The sequence below is a fragment of the Oncorhynchus tshawytscha genome, linkage group LG16 (genome assembly GCF_018296145.1).
Source record: "Oncorhynchus tshawytscha isolate Ot180627B linkage group LG16, Otsh_v2.0, whole genome shotgun sequence".
Taxonomy (NCBI): domain Eukaryota; kingdom Metazoa; phylum Chordata; class Actinopteri; order Salmoniformes; family Salmonidae; genus Oncorhynchus; species Oncorhynchus tshawytscha.
This window is the reverse complement of record NC_056444.1, coordinates 13,968,163-13,992,403: the sequence shown is the minus strand read 5'-3', so window position 1 is coordinate 13,992,403 and position 24,241 is coordinate 13,968,163. Positions and strand designations below refer to the sequence as shown.

The 24,241-nt window shown below is 46.5% G+C and overlaps 1 protein-coding gene across 1 annotated transcript in view; it reads left to right on the top strand.

Moving 5' to 3' along the window:
* The window catches only part of LOC112232703 (histone-lysine N-methyltransferase 2C-like), a 301,309-nt gene that overhangs the window by 178,800 nt on the left and 98,268 nt on the right, over nt 1-24,241 (top strand). Inside the window, exons 10-11 of the mRNA XM_042298636.1 lie at nt 4,079-4,269; nt 10,134-10,282. Of these exons, the coding sequence (XP_042154570.1) occupies nt 4,079-4,269; nt 10,134-10,282 (340 nt within the window). The remainder of the gene's footprint in view (nt 1-4,078; nt 4,270-10,133; nt 10,283-24,241) is intronic.

Below are 24,241 nucleotides of genomic sequence, written 5' to 3'. Positions count from 1 at the left end.
CATTATCCCCATTCCCCTCATTCTTCCACCCCCCTCTCTCCACATCTCTCCATCTCTCGACTGTCCCTTAAGAGTCTCCCAGCTGTTTTTATCCGATGGTTGAAAATAGCTTTCGGGCCTTTTAGTGCCTCTTTGTAGCGTCTTTTTGGCCGCGGGAGGGAGGCGATACAGACCTCAATCATCAACAATACAGTGTGTTCTCTCTGCTTTGCTGTGGGTTGCAGTGAGGGTTTGCAAGCACCCAAGCGTTCATCTCTGCTATTAAGCTCTGTATTAAGTCATAACAAGTAGGTTTTTGGCTATGTTTGCTTCCTAAAATGGGGGGAGCGGTAAATGCCCAAGGCTAAGATGGCCCCAACCTCTTTACATTATTGTAAAGGTGAACATTATTATTGTTATTGCATTCTGGAAGACTTGTGAGGATTTCTTAGTTTCAAACTTCTATCTTTCAAACCAACATTTTAGTTTTCATTCACCGATTTTACTTAGTTTTGGGCCCCTGGGTGGCGCAGCATCTCAGTGCTAGAGGTGTCACTACAGATCCTGGTTTATTTCCAGGCTATATCACAACTGGCCGTGATTGGGAGTCCCATAGGGCAGCGCTCAATTCATTGGCTCAGGTTATGGTTTGGCCGGGGTAGACCGTCATTGTAAATAAGAATTTGTTCTTAACTGACTTGCCTAGTTAAATAAATAAAACAAATTAAGTTGATTAGTCCACAAAGCGAAGAGATTGGGATGTAATCTGAGCTAATCCATCATTTCACATCCCCCTCTTCACCCGGCCAGCAGTGGTATGAGAGTGGTAGGGATTGGAGGGATTCTCCTAACCTGCCACATTAATTGGATAGATATGCCTCTCTCTGATCCCATGCCTCTGACCAGAAGCTGGCCACCAGCTCCCCCTCTTTCTCTCTCTCTCTTTCTGTCCCTATTTCTCCCCCTCTTTCTCTCACTGTCTGTCTCTGTCTTGCTCTCTCAATTCAATTCAAGGGGCTTTATTGGCATGGGAAACATGTGTTAACATTGCCAAAGCAAGTGAGGTAAATAATATACAAATGTCAAACAATAAAAATTAACAGTAAACAGTACACATACAGAAGTTTCAAAAGAATAATGCCATTACACATGTCATATGTATATATACAGTGTTGTAACAATGTAAAAATGGTTAAAGTACACAAGGGAAAATAAATTAGCATAAATATGGGTTGTATTTACAATGGTGTTTGTTCTTCACTGGTTGCCTGTTTTTTGTGGCAACAGGTCACAAATCTTGCTGCTGTGATGGCACACTGTGATATTTCACCCAGTAGATATGGGAGTTTTTCAAAATTGGATTTGTTTTCGAATTCTTTGTGGATCTGTGTAATCTGAGGGAAATATGTCTCTCTAATATGGTCATACATTGGGCAGGAGGTTAGGAAGTGCAGCTCAGTTTCCACCTCATTTTGTGGGCAGTGAGCACATAGCCTGTCTTCTCTTGAGAGCCATGTCTGCCTAGGGCGACCTTTCTCAATAGCAAGGCTATGCTCGCTGAGTCTGTACATAGTCAAAGCTTTCCTTAAGTTTGGGTCAGTCACAGTGGTCAGGTATTCTGCTACTGTGTACTCTTTGTTTAGGGCTAAATAGCATTCTAGTTTGCGCTGTTTTTTTTTGTTAATTCTTTCCAATGTGTCAAGTAATTATCTTTTTTTTCTCATGATTTGGTTGGGTACAATTGTGTTGCTTTCCTGTCCCCTTTCTCTCTGTCCCCCTTTCTCCCCCTCTTTCTCCCCCTCTTATCTCTGTCTGTCTGTCTGTCTGTCTGTCTGTCTGTCTGTCTGTCTGTCTGGCTCTCTGGCTCTCTGGCTCTCTGGCTGGCTCTGGCTGGCTCTGGCTCTCTGGCTCTCTGGCTCTCTGGCTCTCTGGCTCTCTGGCTCTCTGGCTCTCTGGCTCTCTGGCTCTTTCTGTCTCTTTTTCTGTCTCTCTTTTTCTGTCTCTTTCTGTCTCTTTCTTTCTCTTTCTTTTTCTCTGTCTCTGCTCTCGCTCTTTTTCTGTCTCTTTCTCTGTCTCGTCTCGCTCTTTTTCTGTCTCTTTCTCTGTCTCGCTTTTTCTGTCTCGCTTCTCGCTCGCTCTTTTTCTGTCTCTTTTTCTGTCTCGCTCTCGCTCTTTTTCTGTCTCTTTCTGTCTCTTTCTCTGTCTCGCTCTTTTTCTGTCTCTCTTTTTCTGTCTCTTTTTCTGTCTCGCTCTCGCTCTTTTTCTGTCTCTTTTTCTGTCTGTCTCGCTCTTTTCTGTCTCGCTCTTTTTTTCTCGCTCTTTTTCTGTCTTTCTTTTTCTGTCTCGCTCTTTTTCTGTCTCGCTCTTTTTCTGTCTCTCTTTTTCTCTGTCTTTTTCTGTCTCGCTCTTTTGTCTCGCTCTTTTTCTGTCTCTTTCTTTTTCTGTCTCTTTTTCTGTCTCGCTCTCGCTCTTTTTCTGTCTCGCTCTTTTTCTGTCTCGCTCTCGCTCTTTTTCTGTCTCTTTCTCTGTCTCGCTCTCGCTCTTTTTCTGTCTCTTTCTCTGTCTCGCTCTCGCTCTTTTACTCTAAATATTTTACATTTTAGTCATTTAGCAGATGCTCTTATCCAGAGCGACTTAGTGCATTCATCTTAAGATAGCAAGGTGGGACAACCACATATCACAGTCATAGGCAGTACATTTTTACTCAAGGTAGCTATCAGCATAGTCGGAGCTAGTAAAAGGGAAGAGATTCAAGTGGGGTGTTAGTTCATAAAAGGCCTTTAAAAAAAAATGTTATGCAATTGTGTGTGGGGGGGAGGGGGTTGCTGTGGGATTATTTAAGATACTCTTTGAAGAGGTAGATTTTTAGATGTTTTCTGAAGATGGGCAGGGACTCTGCTGTCCTAGCTTCAGGGGGAAGCTGGTTCTACCGTTGGGGTGCCAGGACAGAGAAGAGCTTGGTGCCAGTACAGAGAGCTGCCCGCCCGTAGGGGTCGGAGGGCTAAGAGACCAAAGGGGACAGAACGGAGTACTCGGGTTGGAGTGTAGGGTTTGAGCATAGCCTACACCCAAACTCCACCACCGCATCTCATTAATCCCTGTCTGTCCACTGCTCACTGTGACAAAACACACACTGTGCTGCCATGGCAAATGGAGTTATCTGAGGCCTGCTAACACACACACTCACCCCTCCCCCACCTTATCCTCATCTTCTCCCAAATCCCAGACAGGCACTTACTTTCCTTAGGATGGACGGGTGGGCATTTATCTCTTCCTCTCCCTCCTTCCCCGGTCCCACAGGCAGGACCTGACAGACAGTGATAGTATTCACCAACTCTCTCCCCCACTGTTGGACATGAGCCGGCCACTGGACCCAGGCCAGAGTGGTGGCTTGTTACTGTACTAGGCCAGTGGGGGTCTGAGCTTTGGAAGGGGAGGGTTTGAGCGTTGTGGGTGTTTTCACAGAGAAGCTTTAGAATGAGCTTGTTCCTCCTCCTCGCCCCCAAAATCTGGGAATGATGCTGCTACTCAATGAGCTTGAAGTGGTACTTTTGAAGGCGTAATGAAATTTCCAGCTGGCTGATCACATGCTCATTGCATAGAGGGAGGCATATTCTTAAAGATGCGTTGGGGAAATTGATGTTAATTCTGATATTTCGTAACTCAATGCAGTGAAAAAGTATTTGAAATGGCTGTCGTAAAGATGGCAAGTGTTGTATCAGTTTTAATTACCAACATTACAATGTAAATAACTGTCAATTAGTTTAGACCTCTGATGTGTTACATTTTCAGCAAACATTCAAACAGAACAATTTCATGCTTCATAACAAAGTGAGGTCAGTTGTCAAAAGTTTTGAAGGTGTTTGGCAGAAATAAAGTCATTACTTTCTATGTTATCTATGGTCGTTCTGTTGCCATGTAGCTAAGCATTCTATAGCCACCGGGAAAAGTATTTTTCAAATAATGTCTTTTTCACGTTATAGTTTTGCAACTCCAAACTTTGGTTGTTAGACAATGAAAAGACACATGTTGAAATGTTCTGGAAGGCAATGAATCCATGTAGTAATGTAACTAATGTAGCATGTCTCTCCCTCTCCAGAACTGTCGGGTGTGTTCTCAGTGCGGAGTCAGGCAGGCAGGCCACTGGGGCCACAACATCACACTGTGTGAGCGTTGCCACACGCGACCGGAGGAGCCCGCCCCCGCCCTGTCGTGTCCGCTGTGTGGGAGGGGCCAGGGACCCAGCGACGTTCCCAAGGATGACCTCCTCAACTGCCATACCTGCAAAAGGTACGCCTCATTCCGTGGTTACTGTTGATTGTTACAGAATTCTGCTGAGGGAATGCAAGACAAAGAGCTGATACACAGCAGAGCTGTAATTAAGCAATAAGACTCGAGGGGTATGTCGTATATGGCCAATATACTATGGCTAAGCGCTGTTCTTATGCACAACGCAATGCGGAGTGACTGGACACAGCCCTTAGCTGTGACAGACAGTGATAGTATTCCACTGCTAAGCTCTGTTAGGTTCCTTATTGCCTTATCCCCTAGGTACCTTATTGATATTATAAACTGGTTACCATCGAAATTAGAGCAGTTAAAATAAATATTTTGTCATAGCCATGGTATACGGTCTGATACCTGGGGCGGCAAGTAGCCTAGTGGTTAGAGCGTTGGACTAGTAACCGAAAGGTTGCAAGATCGAATCCCCGAGCTGACAAGGTAAAAATCTGTCGTTCTGCCCCTGAACAAGGCAGAGATCCTAGGCCGTTTTTGAAAAAAATAATTTGTTCTTAACTGACTTGCCTAGTAAAATAAAAAATATATATCACGACTGTCAGTCAATCGGCATTCAGGGCTCAAACCACCCAGTTTATAATATTTATTTTGTATGTGACTAGCCTGGTCCCAATTCTGTTAGTGTTTTGGTCATTGTCATTTTTCACATAAGGGGTCATACAGCACAAACAGATCTAGGACCAGGCTTACATGTATCAGTGAGTGGTGTATTATACTGTATCTGCCACATGGGTTCCCAAGGGTCCTCTTTTAGTGTCTCTGTGTACGTAGGTTGTATCATCTGTCTCATTACGTGTGATTGAGTGGTGCAGCGGTCTAAGGCACTGCATCTGAGTGCTAGAGGCGTCACTACAGACCATGGTTCGATTCCAGGCAGTATCACAACCGGCCGTGATTGGGAATCCCATAGGGCTGCGCACAATTGGCCCAGCGTCGTTAGGGTTTGGCCTGGTTAGGCCTTAATTGTAAATAAGAATTTGTTCTTAACTGACTTGCCTAGTTAAATAAAGGTTAAAATATATATTTTTAAACGTATTAAACTTATTTTGTACGTAATGTTTCTGCCACGGTCTCTTATGACTGAAAAGAGCTACTGGATATTAGGACAGCGATGACTCACCTCGTACTGGACAAAGATATTTTCTTTAAGTCAGACGCGAAGGATTTACTTCAGACACCCGACAAGGCCCAAATCCATTCCCATGAAGAAGATACTAGATATCAGGGACGTAGGTCGGGGTGCCTTGTAAGGATCTGATGGCGAGTGAGTAATCCCCATCTACCATCAGTTTTATTAGCCAACGTGCAATCATTGGATAACAAAATAGATGAGCTCCGATCAAGACTGTCCTACCAACGGGACATTAAAAACTGTAATATCTTATTTTTCACCGAGTTGTGGCTGACCGACAACATGGATAACATACAGCTGGCTGGGTTTTTGGTCCAATGGCAAGATAGAACAGCTGCCTCGGTTAAGACAAGGGGTGGCGGTCTCTGTCTATTTTTAAATAACAGCTGGTGCACAAAATCTAATATTAAGGAAGTCTTGAGATTTTGCTTGCCTGAAGTAGATTATCTCATGATAAACTGTAGACCACACTATTTACAAGGAGAGTTAAACTATATTTTTCGGAGCTGTCTATTTACCACCACAAACCGATGCAGGCACTAAGACGGCACTCAACGAGCTGTATAAGGCCATAAGCAAACAAGAAAATGCTCATCCAGAGGCGGCACTCCTAGTGGGTGGGGACTTTAATGCAGGGAAACTTAAATCCATTTTACCTCATTTCTACCAGCATGTTAATGTGCAACCAGAGGGGGAAAAAATCTAGATCACCTGTACCCCACACAAAGAGACGCGTACAAAGCTCTCCCTCGCCCTCCATTTGGTAAATCTGACCACAACTCTATCCTCCTGATTCCTGCTTACAAGCAAAAAATTCAAGCAGAAAGCGCCAGTGACTCAGATGAAGAGTCAGATAAAGCAGATGCTAAACTACAGGACTGTTTTACTATCACAAACTGGAACATGTTCCAGGATTCTTCCGATGGCATTGAGGAGTACACCACATCAGTCACTGGCTTTATCAATAAGTGCATCGAGGACGTCATCCCCACAGTGACTGTACGTACATACCCCAACCAGAAGCCATGGATAACAGGCAACATTCGCACAGAGCTGCCGCTTTCAAGAAGGGGGACTCTAACCCGGAAGCTTAAATTAAATCCTGATATGCCCTGTGACGAACCATCAAACAGGCAAAACGTCAATACAGGGCTAAGATTGAATCATACTATTCCAGCTCCGACATTCGTCTTATCTGGCAGGGCTTGCAAACTATTACAGACTACAAAGGGAAGCACAGCCGTGAGCTGCCCAGTGACACGAGCCTACCAGACAAGCTAAATCACTTCTAGGCAAGCAACACTGAGGCATGCATGAGAGCATCAGCTGTTCCGGACGACTGTGTGATCACGCTCTCCGTAGCCGAGGTGAGTAAGACCTTTAAACAGGTCAACATACACAAGGCTGCGGGGCCAGACGAATTACCAGGACCTGTGCGCCGGGCATGTGCTGAACAACTGACAGGTGTCTTCACTGATATTTTCAACATGTCCCTGATTAAGTATTTTTAATACCAACATGTTTCAAGCAGACCACCATACTCCCTGTGCCCAAGAACACAAAGGCAAACTGCCTAAATGACTACAGACCCGTAGCACTCACGTCAATAGCCATGAAATGCTTTGAAAGGTTGTTAATGGCTCACATCAACACCATTATCCCAGAAACCCTAGACCCACTGCAATTTGCATTAACGCCCAAACGGACCCACAGATGATGCAATCTCTATTGCACTGCCATTTCCCACCTGGACAAAAGGAACACTTACGTGAGAATGCTATTCATTGACTACAGCTCAGCGTTCAACACCATAGTACCCTCAAAGCTCATCACTAAGCTAAGGATCCTGGGACTAAACACCTCCCTCTGCAACTGGATCCTGGACTTCCTAAATGGCCACCCCCAGGTGGTGAGGGTAGGTAGCAACACATCTGCCACGCTGATCCTCAACACTGGAGCTTCCCACAGGTGCGTACTCAGTCCCCTCCTGTTCACCCACGACTGCATGGCCAGGCATGACACCAACACCATAATTAAGTTTGCGGACGACACAACAGTGGTAGACCTGCTCACCGACAACGACGAGACAGCCTATAGGGAGGAGGTCAGAGCCCTGACAGTGTGGTGCCAGAATAACAACCTCTCCCTCAATGTGATCAAGACAAAGGAGATGATTGTGGACTACAGGAAAAGGAGGACCAAACACACCCCCATTCTCATCGACAGGGCTGTATTCGAGCAGGCTGAGAGCTTCAAGTGTCCACATCACCTACAAACTATCATGGTCCGACCACACTAAGACAGTCGTGAAGAAGGCACTATAATGCCTATTCCCCCTCAGGAGTCTAAAAAGATTTGGCATGGATCCTCAGATCTTCAAATAGTTATACAGCTGCACCATCGAGAGCATCCTGCCTGACTGGTTGCATCACCACCTGGTATGGCAACTGCCTGGCCTTCGACCGCAAGGCACTACGGAGGGTAGTGCGTACGGCCCAGCACATCACTGGGGCCAAGCTACCTGCCATCCAGAACCTCTATACCAGGCGGTGTCAGTGGAAGGCCCTAAAAATTGCCAAAGACTCCAGCCACCCTAGTCATAGACTGTTCTCTCTGCTACTGTACAGCAAGCGGTAACAGAGCTCCAAGTCTAGGTCCAAAAGGCTTCTTAACAGCTTCTACCCCCAAGCCAATAGACTCCTGAATAGCTAATCAAATGGCTACCCGGACTATTGGCATTGCGCCCCCCCCCCATTTTTACACTGCTACTACTCTGTTTATTATCCATGCATAGTCACTTTAACTCCACCCCCAGCACATTGACTCTGTACCGGTACCACCTGTATATAGCCTTGTTATTGTTGTTTTGTTTTATTTTTTACTTTAGTTTATTTTGTAAAAATGTTCTTAACCACAATGCAGTTTAAGTGCCTGTAAGTAAGCATTTCACGGTAAGGTCTACACCTGTTTTATTCAGCGCATGAGACAAATATTTGATCTTCAATATATTAAACTTTAGTTTGTTGAAGTTTCACAGACGGGGAAACGTAGCGTTACATACTTAGCTTAGGTTAGTTTAGTTGGTTTCTCACACGTTTCACATCGTACAAATGTTCAATACCAAAGGTCATCTTAAGGTTAACAAGTGGCTCACCGCTCCAGCCAATCCTTGTCACAGAAAAGATAAATCTGTAGATTACTGGCTACGGGGCCTCTACACCAACTACTATTGTTAACCAATCACAGAGCTGGATTTGACATCCCTGCTGAGGGCCAAAATATTTCCACAACAGAGTAATTGTTGCCCACGCCGACCACAAGTCATTACGGCAACCCAGAGCTCATGCGGTCAGAGGCACAGTGATGGCTTTGTGATAAGGGGTTGTGTAAAGTAAAAACCGCTGTGGCGAATGGATTGGTTTATCCAAGGTCCAGCAAGTCGCCTGAGGGTCACACACAATTTTCACTGTACTAGACACTTCCTGGGGTCCAGGGAAGTAGATGGAAGCTGCAAACTCATATCAACCCTTACAGTGGAACTACACTTGAAGTGCTGTTTTAGGCATTTTGCATTGGGGAGTGGGAAAACTGTGGCAGCCATAGGTTATTCACGAAGTATTCACAAGGCCAGTTCTGCATTGTTATTGTGGATAGTTTTAACAGTAGCATTAACACCAGCTCCCGGGAAAGGGATGACATGGCCATTCTCTAAGAGGTCCTTCATAAGTATGACGAAGCATACTCACATTGCCGAGTAGGGCTCACGCAGCCACTTCTCTGGTAGTCATCCTAATGTTCCCCGAACACACTGGGATGTATTACCATCGATGAACTGCGTTGGTATGTTTGCATAGTGCTTACCTATCACACTGACTCAGCTAACTAGCTTTTTGCCAGTTTCCCCACTGAAACTCAAACTGGTCCGTCTTTTTGAAGTAGCCAGAGCTCGGGAGTCGCTGGAGTAGCCCAATTCCCCATAATGACTCTCTACCTCCTGCGGACACTCACTCGGGGGTCCTTTCGACACAGCCGGCTGCCCTGCCCTGATGCCTGTGCAGAAATGTAATTACAGCAGGCAGGGAGAGCCGGAGAGAAAATGGAGCAGGAGACAGTCGGGCTGCACCCTACTGGGACAAACCTGCTGCAGCGCGACACAGAGAATTCATCTGGAGAGAGGGAAGGGGAGAGACTGGAGAGGGAGCAAGGCAGAGTAAGTGAGGGTGCGAGAAAAGGGAGGAAGAGTGGAGGAGAGTGAGAGAAGGGAAACAGCTGGCAGGGCAAACCCACAGGCTTAGAGACCCCGCTCTGGGAGAGCTGCCCTGGAGGCTGTCTGACTGATGATTAACCAAACCTGCCTGACTAGACAGTTTAGTTATGCTTAATGCATCAGGGTGGACATCAAATTATAACTAAGGCTGGTATAAAGAAGGACTGATGGAAACCAGCTTCACACTGATGACAAGTGAAGTTGCACTGTTATGATGGAGCATGTGATTGTGGTGCGTTCCAGTCAAAATAGTATATTTCTTGCTTTGTCATAGTCACGTCAGGTGGGGGTATTGTTAGTGGGTTATGTATATTGTCATAACCTGACATTTGTGTAAATATGGAGATGGTGCTGGTTATTGTGGAAGAAGAAATTATTGGGGAAACACTGATGCTACAAGTTGAAGTAATGTAAAGCTGTGTTGTTGATTTAATGGTGTTTTTTTGTTTCTCTCAGGTGGCTTCATGGGGAGTGTGAGAAGCAGGCAGGGGGCGACCTGGACCTTCACCCCCAGGCCGACTACGTCTGTACACAGAGGGACATGGTGGAAACCCCAGCCAGCCCCATCCAGGAACCCACAGAACCAGAACCAGAGCCAACTATGGGTAAGAACAGAAACTGCACATCTGGAGTGTAGTTGACTATGTGGAATAGTTTTGTGGACTAGTGTTATATGTAATGTGGCTCTATACGCCAGCATTTTAGGGATGTGAATGTTACATATTAGGCATGTATGAAAATATCCTCAAATACAGAATGTATATAAAAATACCCTCAAATAGAAGTTGACATTCTGTACTGTTACCTATGAAACATTTGATCTCTATTTGGATTTGAGATGAGATGTTTCATATGCAACAGTACAGAATGTCAACTTCTATTTGAGGGCATTTACTGGTACTGTGTGTGTAGATAGTAGCAGTCAAACTTTTGGACACCTACTCATTCAAGGGTTTTTCTTTATTTAAAAAAACAAAACAATTTTCTACATTGTAGAATAAATAACACATATGAAACCATGTAATAACTAAAAAAAAGTGTTAAACAAATCAAAATATATTTGAGATTCTTCAAAGTTGCCACACTTTGCCTTGATGACAGATTTGCACACAATGTAGAAAATGGTACAAATGAAGAAACTCTTGAATGAGCAGGTGTGTCCATACTTTTGACTGGTACTGTTTATATGTACATGTTTTTGCTTCATTGTCCAAATACATATGATGTGGAACAGTGTTGTTATCTTGTTGACTATTTAAATTAGTACTGTTGTCAAGTTGACTATGTAGAATATAACTGTAGTCTAGTTGTTGACTAAGTGGAATATTGCTGTAGTTTCTTAATCCTGGTCACGGGGACCCAAACAGGATTTTGACCTAGCACTACACACCTGGTTCCACTAATCAACGAATCATCAAACTTTTGTTTGATTAGTGTAATCAGGTGTGTCGTGCCCAGGGCAAAAACAAACATGGTCACCCCTTTAGGTCCCAGGACCAGGATTAAGAAGCACTGCTGTAGTCTCATTGACTATGTGCAATAGTGCTGTAGTCTCATTGACTATGTGCAATAGTGCTGTAGTCTCATTGACTATGTGCAATAGTGCTGTAGTCTCATTGACTATGTGCAATAGTGCTGTAGTCTCATTGACTATGTGCAATAGTGCTGTAGTCTCATTGACTATGTGCAATAGTGCTGTAGTCTCATTGACTATGTGCAATAGTGCTGTAGTCTCATTGACTATGTGCTGTAGTGTTGTTGTTGACTATGTGCTGTAGTCTTGTTGTGCTGTAGTCTCATTGACTATGTGCAATAGTGCTGTAGTCTTGTTGACTATGTGCTGTAGTCTTGTTGTGCTGTAGTCTTGTTTTTGACTATGTGGAATAGTGCCGTGCTCTTGTTGTTGACTATGTGGAATAGTGCCGTGCTCTTGTTGTTGACTATGTGGAATAGTGCCGTGCTCTTGTTGTTGACTATGTGGAATAGTGCCGTGCTCTTGTTGTTGACTATGTGGAATAGTGTGCTCTTGTTGTTGACTATGTGGAATAGTGCCGTGCACTTGTTGTTGACTATGTGGAATAGTGCCGTGCTCTTGTTGTTGACTATGTGGAATAGTGCCGTGCTCTTGTTGTTGACTATGTGGAATAGTGCCGTGCTCTTGTTGTTGACTATGTGGAATAGTGCCGTGCTCTTGTTGTTGATTATGTGGAATAGTGCCGTGCTCTTGTTGTTGACTATGTGGAATAGTGCCGTGCTCTTGTTGTTGACTATGTGGAATAGTGCTGTTGAATATTTGGCGCTACCCAACAATTAACTCTCCTGAACATATTTTTGGACAATATCTCTAGGTTTTGTAATGTATTTTTGGATGATGCTGTGCAATTCTGGTCATCCCCAAATTGAAGGTCCACACAGCATTGAATCCTCTCCATCCACATCATCTCTCACAGAGCCAGGCCGGGTGTAGCGGGAGAGAAATGCTTCAATTACTGGCTTCCTGTATACACAGAACCAGCTGGTGACCTATCATGGGCTGGCCCCGCACCACCAGCTAAAAACCAATCTGATTTCCCTCGAAATATATATTACTAGGTCTGGGAGGTTACCAGTATCCCGATACTCGTTAGTATCGTGACAAGGAAACAAAATACGAAGCGGAACTGCCCTAATGTTGGAAACAAACATCATTATGTTGTCATCCAGAGTCACATGTATTTATTTTCTAAACTACAGCACAATATGTTACATACAGCAGGTTATTAAAGGGACAATGAGAGGTCTGCTTCATGTTTACATTTTTGCCACTGAAATTGGGATACTGTTAACGTCACAGACCTAGTTATTACCTGGCCAAATTAAAATGGACCCTGTTCCCAGCCTGCTTGGCACCCAGATGAATTGCGGTGCAGAGTTGTTGTGATTTCCTCTTCTCTCCTCCTCTTCTCTCTCCCTGTAGCCACCCCATCACCTCTATACACTGTCTTCTATCCACCCCATCACCACTCTACACTGTCTTCTATCCAACCCATCACCTCTCTACACTGTCTTCTATCCACCCCATCACCTCTCTACACTGTCTTCTATCCAACCCATCACCTCTCTACACTGTCTTCTAGCCACCCCATCACCTCTCTACACTGTCTTCTATCCAACCCATCACCTCTCTACACTGTCTTCTATCCACCCCATCACCTCTCTACACTGTCTTCTATCCACCCCATCACCCATCACCTCTCTACACTGTCTTCTAGCCACCCCATCACCTCTTTACACTGTCTTCTATCCACCCCATCACCTCTCTACACTGTCTTCTAGCCACCCCATCACCTCTCTACACTGTCTTCTATCCAACCCATCACCTCTCTACACTGTCTTCTATCCACCCCATCACCTCTCTACACTGTCTTCTATCCACCCCATCACCTCTCTACAATGTCTTCTAGCCACCCCATCACCTCTCTTCACTGTCTTCTATCCACCCCATCACCTCTCTACACTGTCTTCTATCCACCCCATCACCTCTCTACACTGTCTTCTATCCACCCCATCACCTCTCTACACTGTCTTCTATCCACCCCATCACCTCTCTACACTGTCTTCTACCCACCCCATCACCTCTCTACACTGTCTTCTATCCACCCCATCACCTCTCTACACTGTCTTCTATCCACCCCATCACCTCTCTACACTGTCTTCTATCCACCCCATCACCTCTACACTACACTGTCTTCTAGCCACCCCATCACCTCTCTACTGTCTTCTATCCACCCCATCACCTCTCCACTGTCTTCTAGCCACCCCATCACCTATCTACACTGTCTTCTATCCACCCCATCACCTCTTCACTGTCTTCTATCCACCCCATCACCTCTACACTGTCTTCTAGCCACCCCATCACCTCTACACTGTCTTCTATCCACCCCATCACCTCTCTACACTGTCTTCTATCCACCCCATCACCTCTCTACACTGTCTTCTATCCACCCCATCACCTCTTCACTGTCTTCTATCCACCCCATCACCTCTACACTGTCTTCTATCCACCCCATCACCTCTCTACACTGTCTTCTATCCACCCCATCACCTCTTTATACTGTCTTCTATCCACCCCATCACCTCTCTACTGTCTTCTATCCACCCCATCACCTCTTCACTGTCTTCTATCCACCCCATCACCTCTCTACTGTCTTCTATCCACCCCATCACCTCTCTACTGTCTTCTATCCACCCCATCACCTCTCTACTGTCTTCTATCCACCCCATCAACTCTCTACTGTCTTCTATCCACCCCATCACCTCTTCACTGTCTTCTATCCACCCCATCACCTCTCTTCACTGTCTTCTATCCACCCCATCACCTCTTCACTGTCTTCTATCCACCCCATCACCTCTTCACTGTCTTCTATCCACCCCATCACCTCTTCACTGTCTTCTATCCACCCCATCACCTCTCTACAGTCTTCTATCCACCCCATCACCTCTTTTCACTGTCTTCTATCCACCCCATCACCTCTTCACTGTCTTCTATCCACCCCATCACCTCTTCACTGTCTTCTATCCACCCCATCACCTCTTCACTGTCTTCTATCCACCCCATCACCTCTCTACACTGTCTTCTATCCACCCCATCACCTCTCTACACTGTCTTCTAGCCACCCCATCACCTCTCTACACTGTCTTCTATCCACCCCATCACCTCTCTACACTGTCTTCTATCCACCCATCATCACTCTTCTCCACCCCATCACCTCTTCACTGTCTTCTATCCACCCCATCACCTCTTCACTGTCTTCTATCCACCCCATCACCTCTCTACACTGTCTTTTATCCACCCCATCACCTCTTTATACTGTCTTCTATCCACCCCATCACCTCTCTACTGTCTTCTATCCACCCCATCACCTCTTCACTGTCTTCTATCCACCCCATCACCTCTCTACTGTCTTCTATCCACCCCATCACCTCTCTACTGTCTTCTATCCACCCCATCACCTCTCTACACTGTCTTCTAGCCACCCCATCACCTCTCTACACTGTCTTCTAGCCACCCCATCACCTCCACACTGTCCATCCACCCCATCACCTCTTCACTGTCTTCTATCCACCCCATCACCCTCTACACTGTCTTCTAGCCACCCCATCACCTCTTCACTGTCTTCTATCCACCCCATCACCTCTCTACACTGTCCACCCCATCACCTCTTCACTGTCTTCTATCCACCCCATCACCTCTCTACACTGTCTTCTAGCCACCCCATCACCTCTCTACACTGTCTTCTATCCACCCCATCACCTCTCTACACTGTCTTCTATCCACCCCATCACCTCTTCACTGTCTTCTATCCACCCCATCACCTCTCTACACTGTCTTCTATCCACCCCATCACCTCTCTACACTGTCTTCTATCCATCCCATCACCTCTCTACACTGTCTTCTAGCCACCCCATCACCTCTCTACATACTCTTGTGTGTGTCTCGACGGGTGTGTGTGTCGGCAGGTGTGTGTGTGTGTCGGCAGGTGTGTGTGTGTGTCGGCGGGTGTGTGTGTGTGTCGGCGGGTGTGTGTGTCGGCGGGTGTGTGTGTCGGCGGGTCTGCCTGTCGGACGGGCAAGCTGTTCTGTCTGCCTTTCTGTCTGTGCGGGCGTGTCTCTCTCTGTCTGTCTTTGTCTGTGAGCGCCTGTCTGTCTGTCTGTCTCTGTGTGTGCCTGTCTGTCTGTGCGTGCCTGTCTCTGCCTGTCTGCCTGTGCGTGCCTGCCTGTGTGTGTTTGTGTGTGTGTTAGTGTGTACAACTGGGATGTGCATGCATATATTCAAGCGCGTCACTGTGTGTGCGCTCGCATATATGCTTGGGACAAGTTGAGTGATGATGGGATAGGATGTGTTTGTTACTCACTGTAGCCATGGGCCTTTCCTTTATGGAACCAGGTTACCAGAAGCAGCAGAATTCTGGGCCCGGGCCAAAACAGGCTGCAGAGTAGAACAGGAGAGGAAGAAACCATCCCCCCTCTCTCTCTGTTTGTTCCATATGTCTCTCTCTCTCTGTTTGTGCTCTCTAGCGCGCTCTCGCTCTGTCGCTCTTTCTCGCTCTTTCGGTCGCGCTCTCGCTCTGTCGCTCTCTTTCCCACCCCATGCCCCTCTCCTCCCCTGCCTCTCTCATCCCCACCCCCTACCTCTCTCCATCCTGTTCCTGTCACATGTCCTGGCGGGTGCAGACACAACACCACATCAAGCTGTATACACTAGGCTAGACTCCTAGGCCTACATTCATGTTCACTTTTGCAGTTGTTTTTCACATGCATACAGTAATATTTAATTTTGTCGACACACCATTTACATGTTTGCATGTATTGTGCATTTGGAAAGTAGTCGAACCCTGTTTTTTTTTCTCCACATTTTGTTACCTTACAGCCTTATTGTAAAATGGATTAGATAAATGTTTTTCCCTCATCAATCTACACACAATACCCCACAATGACATCACAATACCCCACAATGACATCACAATACCCCACAGTGACATCACAATACCCCACAATACCCCATAATGACAAAGCAAAAAACAGGTTGTTAGAAATGTTTTCAAATTTATACTAGAGGTCGACCAATTAACCGGAATGGCCGATTAATTAGGGCCAATTTCAAGTTTTCATAACAATCAGAAATCTGTATTTTTGGACACCGATTTGGCTGATTGACACCTTTATTTAACTAGGCAAGTCAGTTAAGAACACATTTTTATTTCCAATGACGGACTAGGAACAGTGGGTTAACTGCCTTGTTCAGGGGCAGAAAAACAGATTTTTACCTTGTCAGCTCGGGGATTGAATCTTGAAACCTTACAGTTGACTAGTCCAATGCTCTAACCACCTGCCTTACATTGCACTCCACGAGGAGCCTGCCTGTTACGCGAATGCAGTAAGAAGCCAAGGTAAGTAGCATTAAACTCATGTAGCTAGCATTAAACCTATCTTATAAAAAACAATCAATCAATCATGATCACTAGTTAACTACACATGGTTGATGATATTACTAGTTTATCTAGCGTGTCCTGCGTTGCATATAATCGATGCGGTGCGAAAAAGGACTGTCGTTGCTCCAATGTGTACCTAACCATAAACATCAATTCCTTTCTTAAAATCAATACACAAGTATATATTTTTAAACCTGCATATTTAGTTAATATTGTCTGCTAACTTGAATTTTTTAACGAGGGAAAATGTGTCACTTCTCTTGCAACAGAGTCAGGTTATATGCAGCAGTTTGAGCCGCCTGGCTCGTTGTGAACTGTGTGAAGACACTTTCTTCCTAACAAAGACAGCCAACTTTGCCAAACGGGGGATGATTTAACAAAAGCACATTTGCGAAAAAAGCACAAGCGTTGCACGACTGTACCTAACCATAAACATCAATGCCTTTCTTAAAATCAAGACACAGAAGTATATATTTTTAAACCTGCATATTTAGCTAAAAGAAATCCAGGTTAGCAGGCTACATTAACCAGGTGAAATTGTGTCACTTCTCTTGCGTTCATTGCACGCAGAGTCAGGGTATATACAACAGTTTGGGCCGCCTGGCTCGTTGCGAACTAATTTGCCAGAATTTTACATAATTATGACATAACATTGAAGGTTGTGCAATGTAACAGGAATATTTAGACTTATGGATGCCACCCGATAGATAAAATACGGAACGGTTCCGTATTTCACTGATAGAATAAACATTTTGTTTTTCGAAATGATAGTTTCCGGATTCGACCACAATAATGACCTAAGGCTCGTATTTCTGTGTGTTATTATGTTATAATTAAGTCTATGATTTGATATAGAAGTCTGACTGAGCGATGGTAGGCAGCAGCAGGCTCGTACGCATTCATTCAAACAGCACTTTCGTGCGTTTTGCCAGCAGCTCTTCGCAATGCTTCAAGCATTGAGCTGTTTATGACTTCAAGCCTATCAACTCCCGAGATTAGGCTGGTGTAACCGATGTGAAATGGCTAGCTAGTTAGCGGGGTGCGCGCTAATAGCGTTTCAAACGTCACTCGCTCTAAGACTTGGAGTAGTTTTTTCCTTTGCTCTGCTTGGGTAACGCTGCTTCGAGGGTGGCTGTCGATGTGTTCCTGGTTCGAGTCCAGGTAGGAGCGAGGAGAGGGACGGAAGCTATACTGTTACACTGGCAATACTAAAGTGCCTATAAGAAGGTATATGAAATACAAAGGGTATAGAGAGAAATATTCCTATAATTCCTATAATAACTACAACCTTAAACTTCTTACCTGGGAATATTGAAGACTCATGTTAAAAGGAACCACCAGCTTTCATATGTTCTCATGTTCTGAGCAATGAACTTAAACGTTAGCTTTCTTATATGGACTTACACTTTTATTGCACTTTTACTTTCGTCTCCAACACTTTGTTTTTGCATTATTTAATGTTTCATTATTTATTTGAGGCTAAATTGATTTTGTTGATGTATTATATTAAGTTAAAATAAGTCTTCATTCAGTATTGTTGTAATTGTCATTATTACAAATATTTTTTTTTTTAAATCGTCCGATTAATCGGTATCGGCATTGAAAAATCATAATCGGTCGACCTCTATTTTATACATCAACAGAAATACCTTATTTAAATAAGTATTCAGACCATTTGCTATGAAATTGAGCTCAGGTGCATCCTGTTTCCATTTATCATCCTTGAGATGTTTCTACAACTTGATTGGACATGATTTGGAAAGGCACACACCAGTTCTATATAAGGTCCCACCCACAATTGACTTTGCATGTCAGAGAAAAAATCAAGCCATGAGGTCAAAGGAATTGTCCTCAGTGCTCCGAGACAGGATTGTGTCGCTGCACAGACCTGGGGAAGGATACCAAAACATTTCTGCGGCATTGAAGGTCCCCAAGAACACAGTGGCCTCCATCATTCTTAAATGGAAGAAGTTTGCAACCACCAAGTTTCTTCCGAGAGCTGAGAAGTTAGGGGAGAACCCCCTTGGTCAGGGAGGTGACCAAGAACCCGGTGGTCACTTTGACATAGTTCCAGAGTTCCTCTGTGGAGAAGGACAACCATCTCTGCAACACTCTACCAATCAGGCCTTTATGGTAGTGTGGCCAGACGGAAGCCACTCCTCAGTAAAAGGCACCTGACAACCCACTTGTCGTTAGCCAAAAGGCACCTAAAATACTAAAAACAAGATTCTCTGGTCTGATGAAACCAAGATTGAACTCTTTGGCCTGAATGTCAAGCGTCATGTCTGGAGGAAACCAGGCACCATCCCTACGGTGAAGCATGGTGGTGGCAACATCATGCTGTGGGGATGTTTTTCAGCGGCAGGGACTGAGAGACTTGTCCTCATCAAGTACAGAGTTCCTTGATGAAAATCTGCTCCAGAGCATTCAGGATTTCAGACTGTGGCGAAAGTTCACCTACCAACAAGACAACGACCCTAAGCACACAGCTAAGACAATGCAGGAGTAGCTTTGGGACAAGTCTCTGAATGTCCTTGAGTGGCACAGTCAGAGACTGGACTTGAACCTGACCAAACATCTCTGGAGAGACCTGAAAATTACCATGCAGCGACGCTCCCCATCCAACCTGACAGAGCTTGAGAGCATCTGCAGAGATGAATGGGATTAACTCCCCAAATATAGGTGTGCCAAGCTTGTAGCGTCATACCCAAGAAGACTCGAGGCTGTAATCGCTGCCAAAGATGCTTCAACAAAGTACTGAGTAAAGGGTCTGAATATTAATGTAAATCTGATATTCCATTTTAATGTTCTAAAAAAAAAACTGTTTTTGCTTTGTCATTGCTTTATCGTGTGTTGATTGATGAGGGGGAAAAAACTATTGAATCCATTATAGAATAAGGCTGTAACGTAACAAAATGTGGAAAAGTTCAAGGGGTCTGAATACTTTCCGAATGCGCTGTACATGCATCCGCAGTTGCTAATGCAGAACTGTGTAACTCATTCTGGCCCAATGACCAATAACACCATTATCTGAGCTTTGCTTTGTGCCTTATCGGACTCTATTACCTAAAATTCCACAAACGGACACACACACACACCAACTCCACACAACCTCAAACATTCATAGCTGAATAACTCAGTGCAGCAGCTTTGCATTGAGGGGGAATACTCCCTTTCTCCATGCTGTCAGGAGAGACATGGCTGTGTATCGATCTGGGGTGTCAGAGGTGGGGGCTGGAGTGTGCTTAGCCAATGAGGTCGGGGATGGGCCCCTCTGGAGTGGGGGTGTGGGTGGTCTTTGACCCCACTGGCTAACTACTTACCTGCTGGTGCCACTGTCTGCCACAGCCCACTGTGGGTTAACCAGACTGTTATTAGTCACCTACACACAGACTATTTATCATCAGTGGCAGCGCTAATGTTTTCTTTGGAGCCCTTTCGTGCATTCCCATCTTGATCTGTCTCGTGTTTTCTGCCTTACCTCGCACTCTCGATCTCTTTCTCCTTGGCTCATACTGTCTCGTTCGTACTCCCTTCCCCCTGCCCTCTATTTTTGTGCTGCTTGGAGCGGCGGAGGGAGAAGAGGTGGAAGGTCTCTCCCTAGGCTGAAATCCTGGGACTGCGTGATGGCTAGGAGGTGGGGGAGAGGGGGGCGGTGTCGCTCAGTCAGAGCCGAAGTCTTCTTTTCACACTTTCTGTCTGTCCTGTCGGCTCTTTTTTTTTTACTGTTCCTCTGTCACTCTCTCTTTCTCCGATCCCGTCTCGCTCTATTAGGGCCGGTACGATACAGTATCACGAGACTCATTAGCGTCGTGGCTACGAAAAAAAATCTACGATGTGGATTTGACTTCTGTAGGAAAACAGCCCTAATCTTGGAAACAAACATCATTAGGTTGTCATCCAGTCACATTTATTTGTTTTCCAAGCACTCAATATTTTACATATGGCATATTTTTTAAAGGGCAAAAGAGTCTGTATTTTCATTTCTGCCATTGATACTGGTATCGTCACAGTGCTTGTCTCTATCTAGCCAGGGCAGCTGAGGCTATTGTGTGTGTGTGTGTGTGGCACTGTGTGTGTGTGTGGTGTGTGTGTGTGTGTGTGTGTGTGTGTGTGTGTGTGTGGCACTGTGTGTGTGTGTGGCACTGTGTGTGTGTGTGTGTGTGTGTGTGTGTGTGGCACTGTGTGTGTGTGTGTGTGTGTGTGGCACTGTGTGTGGCACTGTGTGTGTGTGTGTGTGGCACTGTGTGTGGCACTGTGTGGCACTGTGTGTGTGTGTGGCACTGTGTGTGGCACTGTGTGTGGCACTGTGTGGCACTGTGTGTGTGTGGCACTGTGTGTGTGTGTGTGGCACTGTGTGTGTGTGTGTGGCACTGTGTGTGTGTGTGTGTGTGGCACTGTGTGTGTGTGTGTGTGTGGCACTGTGTGTGTGTGGCACTGTGTGTGTGTGGCACTGTGTGTGTGTGGCACTGTGTGTGTGTGGCACTGTGTGTGTGTGGTGTGTGTGTGTGTGTGTGTGGCACTGTGTGTGTGTGGCACTGTGTGTGTGTGTGTGTGTGTGTGTGTGGCACTGTGTGTGTGTGTGTGGCACTGTGTGTGTGTGTGGCACTGTGTGTGTGTGGCACTGTGTGTGTGTGTGTGTGTGTGTGTGGCACTGTGTGTGTGTGTGTGGCACTGTGTGTGTGTGTGTGGCACTGTGTGTGGCACTGTGTGTGGCACTGTGTGTGGCACTGTGTGTGGCACTGTGTGTGGTGTGTGTGTGTGTGTGTGTGTGTGTGGCACTGTGTGTGTGTGTGTGTGTGTGTGGCACTGTGTGTGTGTGTGTGGCACTGTGTGTGTGTGTGTGGCACTGTGTGTGTGTGTGGCACTGTGTGTGTGTGGCACTGTGTGTGTGTGTGTGTGGCACTGTGTGTGTGTGGCACTGTGTGTGTGTGGCACTGTGTGTGTGTGTGTGTGTGTGTGTGTGTGTGTGGCACTGTGTGTGGCACTGTGTGGCACTGTGTGTGGCACTGTGTGTGTGTGTGTGTGTGTGTGGCACTGTGTGTGTGTGTGTGTGTGGCACTGTGTGTGTGTGTGTGGCACTGTGTGTGTGTGTGTGGCACTGTGTGTGTGTGGCACTGTGTGTGTGGCACTGTGTGTGTGTGTGTGGCACTGTGTGTGTGTGTGTGTGTGGCACTGTGTGTGTGTGTGTGTGGCACTGTGTGTGTGTGTGTGGCACTGTGTGTGTGTGTGTGGCACTGTGTGTGTGTGTGTGGCACTGTGTGTGTGTGTGTGTGTGTGTGGCACTGTGTGTGTGTGTGTGTGGCACTGTGTGTGTGTGTGTGTGTGTGTGGCACTGTGTGGCACTGTGTGTGGCACTGTGTGTGGCACTGTGTGTGTGTGTGTGTGTGTGGCACTGTGTGTGTGTGTGGCACTGTGTGTGTGTGTGTGGCACTGTGTGTGTGTGTGTGGCACTGTGTGTGTGTGTGTGGCACTGTGTGTGTGTGTGTGGCACTGTGTGTGTGTGTGGCACTGTGTGTGTGTGTGTGGCACTGTGTGTGTGTGTGTGTGTGTGTGGCACTGTGTGTGTGTGTGTGGCACTGTGTGTGTGTGTGTGTGTGGCACTGTGTGTGGCACTGTGTGTGTGGCACTGTGTGTGTGGCACTGTGTGTGTGTGGCACTGTGTGTGTGGCACTGTGTGTGTGGCACTGTGTGTGTGTGGCACTGTGTGTGTGGCACTGTGTGTGTGTGGCACTGTGTGTGGCACTGTGTGTGTGTGGCACTGTGTGTGGCACTGTGTGTGTGTGTGTGTGTGTGTGGCACTGTGTGTGTGTGTGTGTGTGTGTGTGTGTGTGTGTGTGTGTGGCACTGTGTGTGTGGCACTGTGTGTGTGTGTGTGGCACTGTGTGTGTGTGGCACTGTGTGTGTGTGTGGCACTGTGTGTGTGTGTGTGTGGCACTGTGTGTGTGTGTGTGGCACTGTGTGTGTGTGTGTGTGTGTGTGGCACTGTGTGTGTGTGGCACTGTGTGTGTGTGTGTGGCACTGTGTGTGTGTGTGTGGCACTGTGTGTGTGTGTGTGTGGCACTGTGTGTGTGTGTGTGGCACTGTGTGTGTGTGTGTGGCACTGTGTGTGTGTGTGTGGCACTGTGTGTGTGTGTGTGGCACTGTGTGTGTGTGTGTGGCACTGTGTGTGTGTGTGTGGCACTGTGTGTGGCACTGTGTGTGTGTGTGGCACTGTGTGTGTGTGTGTGTGTGTGTGTGTGTGTGTGTGTGTGTGTGTGGCACTGTGTGTGTGTGTGTGTGTGTGTGTGTGTGTGTGTGTGTGTGGCACTGTGTGTGTGTGTGTGTGTGGCACTGTGTGTGTGTGTGTGGCACTGTGTGTGTGGCACTGTGTGTGTGTGTGTGGCACTGTGTGTGTGGCACTGTGTGTGGTGTGTGTGGCACTGTGTGTGTGTGTGGCACTGTGTGTGTGTGTGGCACTGTGTGTGTGTGTGTGGCACTGTGTGTGTGTGGCACTGTGTGTGTGTGTGTGTGGCACTGTGTGTGTGTGTGTGTGTGTGGCACTGTGTGTGTGTGGCACTGTGTGTGTGTGTGTGGCACTGTGTGTGTGTGTGTGTGGCACTGTGTGTGTGGCACTGTGTGTGTGGCACTGTGTGTGTGTGTGGCACTGTGTGTGTGGCACTGTGTGTGTGGCACTGTGTGTGTGGCACTGTGTGTGTGGCACTGTGTGTGTGGCACTGTGTGTGTGTGTGGCACTGTGTGTGGCACTGTGTGTGGCACTGTGTGTGGCACTGTGTGTGGCACTGTGTGTGTGTGTGTGTGTGGCACTGTGTGTGTGTGTGTGTGGCACTTTGTGTGTGTGTGTGGCAGTGTGTGTGTGGCAGTGTGTGTGTGTGGCAGTGTGTGTGTGTGTGTGGCACTGTGTGTGTGGCACTGTGTGTGTGTGGCACTGTGTGTGGCACTGTGTGTGTGTGTGTGTGTGTGTGGCACTTTGTGTGTGTGTGTGTGTGTGTGTGTGTGGCACTGTGTGTGTGTGTGTGTGTGTGTGTGTGGCACTGTGTGTGTGTGGCACTGTGTGTGTGTGTGGCACTGTGTGTGTGTGTGTGTGTGGCACTGTGTGTGTGTGTGTGGCACTGTGTGTGTGTGTGTGTGGCACTGTGTGTGTGTGTGGCACTGTGTGTGTGTGTGGCACTGTGTGTGTGTGTGGCACTGTGTGTGGCACTGTGTGTGGCACTGTGTGTGTGTGTGTGTGTGTGTGGCACTGTGTGTGTGTGTGTGTGGTGTGTGTGTGCACTGTGTGTGTGTGTGTGTGGCACTGTGTGTGTGTGTGTGTGGCACTGTGTGTGTGTGGCACTGCACTGTGTGTGTGTGTGTGGCACTGTGTGTGTGTGTGTGGCACTGTGTGTGTGTGTGGCACTGTGTGTGTGTGGCACTGTGTGTGTGTGTGGCACTGTGTGTGTGTGGCACTGTGTGTGTGTGTGTGTGTGTGTGTGTGTGTGTGTGTGGCACTGTGTGTGTGTGTGGCACTGTGTGTGTGTGGCACTGTGTGTGTGTGGCACTGTGTGTGTGTGTGTGTGGCACTGTGTGTGTGTGTGGCACTGTGTGTGTGTGTGG